The 10,157-nt window shown below is 39.0% G+C and overlaps 1 protein-coding gene across 1 annotated transcript in view; it reads left to right on the top strand.

The window, feature by feature from the left end:
• Positions 1–10: 10 nt before the first annotated feature.
• Positions 11–10,157, top strand: part of LOC106878888 (bromodomain adjacent to zinc finger domain protein 1A) — a 60,167-nt gene continuing 50,020 nt past the window's right edge. Inside the window, exon 1 of the mRNA XM_014928233.2 lies at positions 11–436. Within this exon, the coding sequence (XP_014783719.1) occupies positions 324–436 (113 nt within the window). The 5' untranslated portion in view covers positions 11–323. The remainder of the gene's footprint in view (positions 437–10,157) is intronic.

Below are 10,157 nucleotides of genomic sequence, written 5' to 3'. Positions count from 1 at the left end.
CCTAAACACACATTTCTTGTTTTTTGAAAAACCTCTTATCTCTCTCTCTCTGCCTGCCTGTCCCCCTCTCTCTCTTTATTTGTCTATCTAAAAAGAAAAAAAGAAAGAAAGAAGGGAAAAACCTTAGCAACGCAGTAGAAGTCAGCAGGAAGTGAACGGCGGCCGCTTTATTTCTTGGCCGCTTTTTTAATTTTATTTTGAGGTTGGAACCTTGTTTCTATTCCGACCGACCGCTCGAAAAACCTGTCTTTTTTTTTTTTTTAGTTTTTCCCTCCAAAAAAAAAACAAAAAAAACAACCCAAAAACCATTTTTTTCCTCCAAGATGCCGCTGTTGAGAAGGCAGCCTTTTCTGAAACAAAAGCCACCGCCAGATCTTGATCCCGATGAGGAAGTTTTCCATTGTAAATTAACAAACGAAATATTTCGTGATTACGAGTAAGTTCAATCTCTTTTTATATTGCATTCATTTTTAAAAGTATTTAAAAAACAAACAAAAACAAACATAAAAAAAATCAAACCATTTTTATTGAAGTCATGTATTTGTTTACTTCGGTATTTTTGTTTATTTAAATAGAAACAACTAACAAAATAATCATAATAAATATAAACCCTGAATAGGTTTCCTTATAATACGTAGTCCCTACAGAGAAATATGAAATAACAGCCAAAATCCCCCTAGAAACTCACTTCATACATCCTACCCACACACCGCCTTATTTAAATGGAAACAAATAACAAAATAATCATAGTAAATATAAACCCTGAATAGGGTCCTTATAAATCATACGTGGTCCCTACAGAGAAATATAAATAACAGCCAGAATCCCCCTCTAAACTCACTTCATACATCCTACCCACAAACCGCCTTATTTAAATGGAAACAAATAACAACAAAATATTTCTTAGTTCTATCCTGTGCAGTTAACCGAGACGGGGGTCCCTATAATTATACGTGGTTCCTGCAAAGAAAAGAAATAACATCAAACATCTCCCCACAAACTCATTTAACACATCCTATCTTATCCTATCCTCCTCTATCGTTTTTCGAAACCTTTCTCCCTCAAAGGAACGGTAAATTAGATAATAAGAGTCGTTATATATGGCCACTATTTATAATCTATAGAGGCGGTGTGGTCACGGTTGGAATGTTTTGGTCATCGCAGGTCTATCATGAAGAGGGGGGAGAGAGAGCCAAGCCTGGCATCAGAATAACGCGCCAACACGAAGGACCTTTTACTTGTTATGGTCGCTGCTTGCACTTATTGGGAAAGGAGTCATCCACCGAATTCCATTTTAAAATTCAACTTTACCGGCCTGAAAAGACATCGAAGACACTGGAACAGTTAGATTTGTAGAAAGTAACATTACACAACCAAACCAGGGCTTTATAGAGTGAAACAGACAGGATGGCCTTGCCTGGAACGCTTTTGGTAATCTTTTCTCTGCTCGTTCTGTCAGTGCCAGGACTTCAATAACTTGACCAAACGGTTTTCAATAACTACATACGTAACACTAATGTCTTTCTTCTCTCTCAAAGTACATATTTTCCCCCCTCGTACTATTGTTTTACCGGTCGTTTTTTTGGAGGGGGAGATCATAGTCAACAATGGGTGGTGGTGGTTTTATTATTTAATTTTTACAGGAAAACAATAAAAAAACCAAAGAGAGAGAGAGAGAGAAAAAAAGTGACATGAAGGAAACGTATAGGTTTGAAAGTAAAAATCTTTAATTAAGTTAATGACTAACAATATTAATTAAAACTAATCCGAGAGGGAGACGGCCAAGATACAAGGCGCCTTTTTGTGAAAATCTCTTTTTTTTCTCCCCCCTCTCACCTCGTCTTATTTCTCAATGAGACGACGATGAATGAGATTATTTCCGTGGGGTGGTTTGGAACCTACAAATATCTGGTGTGTGGGGGATTATTATTATTATTTTTTTGTCTTGTGTTGTAAGATCAGAAGAAAGGAGATTTATTTTTTTAAAAATCCACGGCTTCCTCCCCACCACCTTTGGTTGCGACTATAAAATAGTTGATCCACCGATTCATACAGCAAACTATTTCTTTCTCTCGGACTCGTGTTAGATGCTAATGGCGGCGGATCTTAAAATCAAAACCACCACCGTCTCTCTCTTCCTCTCTCTATCTTTCTTCCCCTTCTATATATATATGTATACATCGTGTATATATACACACACACGCTGTATATTTATTTATATATAGGTATTTATATACATAAACATGTTTTTCATCCCCACCCCCTGTTTATATACATATGTATGTATGTATATATTTATGTCTGTGTATGTGGAGTCGAACCCTTGATCTTGGCTTTTGTTTCCACTCTGGGTTGCTTTTTATAAATCCTCGGCAATGACCACACACACGAAACAACGATGTCACTTACTCCATGGTCGTTCGCCCAGTTTACATACAAACAGCTACCAAATATTTTTCTTTGTCATATTAAAAAAAAAAGGTAGAGATGAAAGAAAAAGAAACCCCTAAAAAGTATAAAAATAAAAGCCTCGATACATTCATTCCGAAATAAAAGACACAAACAAACGAAACTAGAAGGGATGGTCGCGGCTAGAACGCCTCAACTCGGAGCTGACAATGAAGATTTACTAAACATCACCACCTACAACAACAATCATCACCAACGTGCCCACACCATTGTCATCTACCAAATATCGCTATTGTACTAAAATCGTTGTATATACACACACATGTGTATGTGTGTATATATATATATATAATGTGTGTGTGAATTTATTTATTCTACACTACGGTAGCTTATATATATTCGCATCGCATACCTCGTTTTTACCAGTAAATACATGTGTTTAATTGCTCCACTCACTCTGGCAGTATATAGTGTATTACAGTACGTATTACCCTTACAATATACATACATCTTCTAGCCTGTTTAATTGTACCACTCTCTGGCAGCATATAATATACATAGTATGTACACCCCCCTACACACATATATCTCTAGCCTGTATAGTTGTTTTACTCTGTCAGTATAAAGTATTAATCGTATATATACACACACACACACATATATATTATATATACATATGTATTGCCACAATATATATACATATATACAGATCTTGACTTTAATTGTTGTTCTACACTGGCAGTATTTCATATTACATAGTATGTATACACACACACACACCCATACACTTATAATACATCTCGATAGCCTGTTTAATTGTTATTCACTATGCCACTAGTATATACATTATTATTACTAGTAAATTAGTTTCCTCTGCCATTACTATCAACCAACCAGTTCTTCACTAATTTCCGGGATAAACTTATTGATATTTTCCTTCTCGTCCGACATCAAGCCAAGCTTAAGCCATGGTCTACGGCACATAATATACACACATGTAATCTTATTGTATACGTTGATGTATGGGTGTATACACACATGTATATATGTATATATGCGTGTGTGTACTTCTGTATGTGTATGTACATATACTTGTGTATGTATATATATACGTACATGTATGTATGTAAATATCTGCATTATATATATGTGTCTGTGTGTATATAGACACACACCAGATGTATATTACACCAAACAAAATACTAAGCGTGTACAGTTTTTAAAAGGACGACAGTTGAAGGTGTGTGCGTGTGTATATAGATTTATATATTTACATGCATACACATGTATATATATATATATGTGTGTGTGTGTATATATAAACTTGCACGTGTTTTTTTTTGCACGTGTTTGGGGAGTTGTTTAACCCTAGGCCGTTTGATCGAGCAGTCAAAGCGTTCTCCAACGTTTTTCCGTTGTGTTTTTTTCTCGATGGCGCAGTGTATCTAAGACTACATTACACAACATACTCAAACCATATACGATTCTGATGATGGTTTTGGCAGGACGTTGTTTAGCTCCATATCAAGTCAGTCTCTTTTAGAGATCAGTAGTTCTCACTCGGGGTCCTTTATAGACCCTCGGGGGGGTTCATACAAGAATTTTGTTGTCTAAGTTTGTGCAATAAATTGATTACAATTCTACAGTACACGAAACATTTTAACAATTATTTTTCTGCAATTCTTTATAATATTTAATTATAAAAATAAGATTTTTTAAACATCGAATGTCTATGAGGATGCAATTGAGCAAAACAGAAATCAGAGGGGGTCCGTAGGGACCAAAAAATGGTCGAGTTTCCCCGGATTAGATCTACGATATTCCCGATTGTGTCGTATGATTCCTTTTGTATTGAAGGCAGTTGTGTATGAATTGAGGGAAATTTAACTGCTGTTAACAACATGTCGAGCTACTTGCTTTGTTCTTTTTATTTTTCTTTCAACTATATCTTGTGTGTTTTTGTGTTGGAAGTTCAAACCGCTATCAAATATCTAAGCTCGCCGCCGAAGAAGGGAGTCGATCGACAAAATCTCTCAAATTATCTGCCGTCTTAAAATAAAAGACTGCATTTTGTTCCTATGTAGTCCAGTCCTACATTCTTCTAAAAGTGCAGAATGGTCGTTGTTGAAGTGCCGTTTGATTGTTGATGATAAATATTGTACATATCCCGTAAAAAAAAACGGGATGGTCACGACTGGAGTGCCTTTGATAATATGTCTGTCTGCTCGATTAGACTCAACCTGGGCTACTCACTAACCAAACGGCTCTATAATCAACTTCAGTTTGTCTCTTCTTTCGCATGCAGCCCACATGATACAAAAATCCACCATATTTTTCTCTTTCTCTCTTTTATTCCTCGTCTCCCACCTTCACCTTCATTGTGAAATTCCCGTTCGATTTCACAGTTGGTTGGTTGGCACAATGTGTCAAGCAAGCCACACGCACACACATTGTTCGAGGCCTCCTCAGCAAGCCTCTTTTATTCCCGTCTTTTCAATTGCCAACACCGAGCATTCGCCTCTTTTTGTCTTGGATTTACACACTCGCAGCTTCAGTTACCGTTAAAGGCTGAAATTTCACCCTTTCGATGCTGTGGTTTTGAAAATTTTTCTTCGTTCTCGGCTCACCTCTATTGCAAATATTTCAGATAAAACATTTTCATTCATTTAAACAATGAAACACACACACACACACACATACTGGTGCACAAGTATTTACACACGTGTATATGTTGTGTATACACACGTGTCTTATATATTATATATATATACAAACATCTATGGTGCATTTTTTATAATTCTTCTTTTGTTGGTGTGGCTAGGACGTCTTCAATCATGCCCACAAAAGTTCGCGGACGAGACTTGGTGATACTCACGCAATGTTTGGTCGTAGGGGGAGGATCCCCCACCCCTCAGGATAACATGTGTACCTTGGGTACCCTGTCAACATGCCTTTCTAATCTAGTCCCGGGTCGACCAAAGCCTTGTTAAGTGGATTTGGTAGACAGAAACTGAAAAGTGTCCCCCTCCCCCACTGATATTTGACACCCGGTGTTGGTTTGTTTACGTCCCCGTGACTTCTAGAATAAAGCACCAGGCTTAGAAATGGAAGATAAGTACTGGGGGTCGAATTGTGCGACCAAAACCCTTAATGACTGCAGTGTAATGACGGAAACAGATGATAGGCAAGGATTAGGGTGTTGCGTCACAGTGGGGTGGTAAGGAAGATGAGGAGTAAAGACCCCAGGGAGATGGCTTGTCTGCAGGTTAGAGGTAATGGTGATCGATATACGCCACTCAATCAGGTGGCGATTTTTGTGTTGTCAAAGATGACTGTATGATGATGCAGCTTGAGTGAATATGACATGGGATGTTTTATACAGATGTGTGTGTGTGGTTTCAGTTATTAGACTGTGGTCATGCTGGGGCACCACCTTGAATGTTTTAGTCAAAAGAATTGACCCCAGTATTTCTTTCTATTTTTCGAAGCCTGGTATTTATTATATATTCTCTTTTGTCGAACCGTTAAGTTACAGGGACGTAAACACACCAGCACCGGTTGTCAAGCGATGATGGGGTGGGAGTGGGGGTACACACACACACACAAGATGGACTTTCAGTTTCCGTCTACCAAATCCACACATGAGGCTTTGTTTGGCCCAAGGCTATAGTAGGTGCAGCCTCCTGGCTTCCCAGACCCCAGTCGAACCGTCCAACCCATGCCAGCATGGAAAACAGACGTTAAACGATGATGATGATGATGGTGATGATGACTTGCCCTAGTTGCCTCGCAGAGGAACTGAACTTGGGGCCATGTGGCAGGGCGGCAAGCTTCTTACCACACGGCCACGCTTGTGCCTATGGAATAAAACACATTCGCAGTACCTAGGTTACCCAAGCAGTCACCCATGTAAGTACTAACTAGGCTCAATGTTGCTTAACTTCAGTGATTGGACAAGAACTTGTGTGTTCAATGATATATATATATATATAGAGAGAGGGAGAGAGGATATTCTCATCATTCAATGTCCACTTTTCCATGCTTGAATGGGTCAGTTGGATTTTGTGGAGGCAATTTTACTGCAATCTGATGCTCTTACTGTCTCCGACACGTTTATAAGCAAGGTAATTTTTCTCTGGCTGGACATGTCTTTTTCACTAAGACTGGAAATAAGCAACTTCATTTGCATATTGGTGCTTCTTGTTTACATTACAACTGTGATGTCAAAACTAGTACGGGTACATGCATACACACAGGCATGCATGCGTGCATATGTATTCGGTTTCTGTCTACCAAATCCATCCACAAGGCTGACCCTGAGCTATAGTGGAAGACACTAGCACAGTGGGACTGAACCCAAAACCATATGGTTGGGAACCAACTTTCTAAGCTACAGCTTCACTTGTTGCTATCTATCTGTCTATGTCTGTGTGTGTGTATATATGTATGTTTGCATATACCTTAATATACGATGTTATATGTATAGATGAAAAAGAACATGATAATCGAATGATATAGGATGATATATATATATTTATATATAGGCGTAGGAGTGGCTGTGTGGTAAGTAGCTTGCTTACCAACCACATGGTTCTGGGTTCAGTCCCACTGCATAGCACCTTGGGCAAGTGTCTTCTACTATAGCCTCGGGCCGACCAAAGCCTTGTGAGTGGATTTGGTAGACGGAAACTGAAAGAAGCCCGTCGTGTATATGTATGTATATATATATGTATGTGTGTGTATATGTTTGTGTGTCTGTGCTTGTCCCCCCAACATCGCTTGACAACCGATGCAGGTGTGTTTACGTACCCGTAACTTAAAGAGACCGATAGAATAAGTACTAGGCTTACAAAGAATAAGTCCTGGGGTCGATTAGTTCGACTAAAAGGCGGTGCTCCAGCATGGCCACAGTCAAATGACTGAAACAAGTAAAAGAGTATATATAACATGATCTCTGAGTGATGGGAACAATTGTGGGTCTCATTTGAGTCTTGTATAGGGTTAGTTTTTCTAACCCGAAAGAGGAAGAACCATGATGATCGAGGTTCTTGCCGCATGCAGCCCATGTTGACAAGGAGCGGTGGCGTATAACTAGTGTAGCATGTCTTTGTGCCTGTGGTGGAAGCAAGGTTGTTATGACTAATTAGAAGTGTTTTCAGGAAGTCAGTACAGAATTTGATGAACAAACGAGGGGGTGATATCATCCGTATAGGAGTGGGACATTGTTGGTGTGTGGGTGGTGGTGGTGCAAAATTAAGCCTGAAGTGTGTGGGTATGAAAGCGTGGGTGGCAATGGGTTGGTCTGGCATATATAGGATTATACCTTGAGTATGTTTTGTTGAAGCAGGTGTGGCCATGTGGTAAGACATTAGCTTCCCAGCCACATGGTTTCAGGTTCTGTCCCGCTGCATGTTTTTCCAGTGTTTTTTTACCATAGCCTCAAGCTGACCAAAGCTTTGAGTGGATTTGGTAGACCGAAGCTTGTCATATATGTACCTATATGTGTGCGTTTGTGTATGTTTGTACCCCACCTCTGCCTGACAACTGGTGTTGGTTTGTTTGCATCCTGTAAACTTATCAGTTCAGCAAAAGATATAAAATAACTACCAGGTTTGGTATAAAACTTTGTTTATTATTCGGATTATTCTGTTGGAAGTAATATTTATTTATTCATATTGTTTTTAATTAATCATGCATTATCTCAAAGTTTTGAGATTTTGATGATGTGATTGTTTATTTTTAGAATGACATTGTAGGGTAGGTTTGATAGGCCAGATCTGGTCAGTTTCATCATATAGCAGGAAGAATATTCAGGCCAATTATGGCATTTTCACTGCTAAAAGGTTAAAGTGAGCTGATAAAAATATTTTACTAAATAATTCCTTACTTTCAAAATTAATTAGAACAAAGGCAGTGTACAGTTCTATATTTAAGAGATGAGGAATTATGTACATTATTTACATTAACCATTACGCCATATGCCCACGGGCATATGGCGTAGTGATTTAAGAGCGCGGGCTACTAACCCCAAGATTCCGAGTTCGATTCCAAGCAGTGACTTGAACAATAATAATAATAATAATAATAATAACAACAACAACATCGAAGAATACCTTAGGAATGAGAACCCAGGTTCGAAATTTCCCCAAGACATCTGATGAAGGGTGAAGGGTATATCAGCTGAAACGTGTTAACAAGAAACAAGATGAGGACAAATATCCGTCGAATGTAAATAATGTAAATAAAGGCAGTGTAATTCAAGAGAAAGGGGTCTCCATCAGTTAGAATGATGAGTGCTCTAGTCGGTCCTGTCAACAGAACAGCCTGCTTGTGAAAGTAATATGTAAGTGGCTGAGTACTCCACAAACATGTGTACCCATAACCCATATTAACTCACAATCCTCGTTTGAGGACAGTTGTATTTGGTTTATTTACTGCAATAAGGGTTAACTGGATGCTTCTGTATGTTTGTTGTCCCTATTTATGTAACTATCTTCAAAATTTTGACACGGTTAACCCGGGTTAAAATGGGTAAATGTTCTCCGAGAGATTCAGCTGACGCTGAATGTGACAAAGCTGGCTCCTTCGAATTACAGGTCCAACTCAATATTGCCAGCTGAGTCAACTGGTAGCAACGTGAAATAAAGTGCCTTGGTGTAGGACACATCTTGCCGCCAGGGATTGAACTTACGACTGTGAGCTGAATAGCCTAACCATTAAGCCATGCATCTATTTCAAGAGAAATAGGGTAACAAAAAGGGTTAATGTAGGGACAGGTTTTGTAGTACTGGTGAGTGTTTTTAAAACTGCCCTGGTTGTGTAGGGCTGAGTGGTACGGAGCAGAGCGTCTAACCAGCCAGTTGCCAAGTTCTTATCAGTCTTCAAGGTGAAGGGGTGGTGCAGGGAAGATCTGAATAGCTGTGGGTGGGGAAGGATGTTCAGAAAGTATGTGTGTATATGTGTACATATAATGAGTGGTTGGGGAGTTTTGGGTTCAATCCCAGTGCATGCTACCTTGGGCAGATGTTTGCGATAAGCAGAACCAAATGGGGAAATGGAAACTAAAAGAAGCTTGTGTGTTTACATTGTGCACTCTACAAAAGCTGTATGTTAACGAGTGGCGGTGTTGTCACATCTGTCAATAGATGGCTTGCTTGCTGCATTCCAGGATGCATTAATTAACAGCTCCCTTGATTAGAAAACAGGTGGGTGGTGAAGGATTAAGAATAAAAGAATAAAATATATATATATATATACACACACACACACACACATACATATATACATGATAGTACGTGTAGATATATGTGCATACATATGTACACATAGTGTGTGTGTGTGTATATATATATATTATTCTTTTACTTGTTTCTGTCATTTGACTGCGGCCATGCTGGAGCACCGCCTTTAGTCGGACAAATCGACCCCAGGACTTATTCTTTGTCAGCCTAGTACTTATTCTATCGGTCTCTTTTCCCGAACTGCTAAATTACGGGGATTGCAAACACACCAGCATCGGTTGTCAAGCGATGTTGGTGGGACACACACACACACACATATATATATATATACGACTGGCTTCTTCCAGTTTCCGTTTACCAAATCCATTCACAAGGCTTTGGTCGGCCTGAAGCTATAGTAGAAGACATTTGCCCAAGGTGCCACACTGTGACCGAACCCAGAACCACATGGTTGGTAAGCAAGCTATTTACCACACAGCCACTCCTGCACCTATATATATATATATA

This window comes from Octopus bimaculoides, chromosome 25 (assembly GCF_001194135.2).
Source record: "Octopus bimaculoides isolate UCB-OBI-ISO-001 chromosome 25, ASM119413v2, whole genome shotgun sequence".
NCBI lineage: Eukaryota > Metazoa > Mollusca > Cephalopoda > Octopoda > Octopodidae > Octopus > Octopus bimaculoides.
This window is presented reverse-complemented; position numbering and strand designations above follow the sequence as displayed.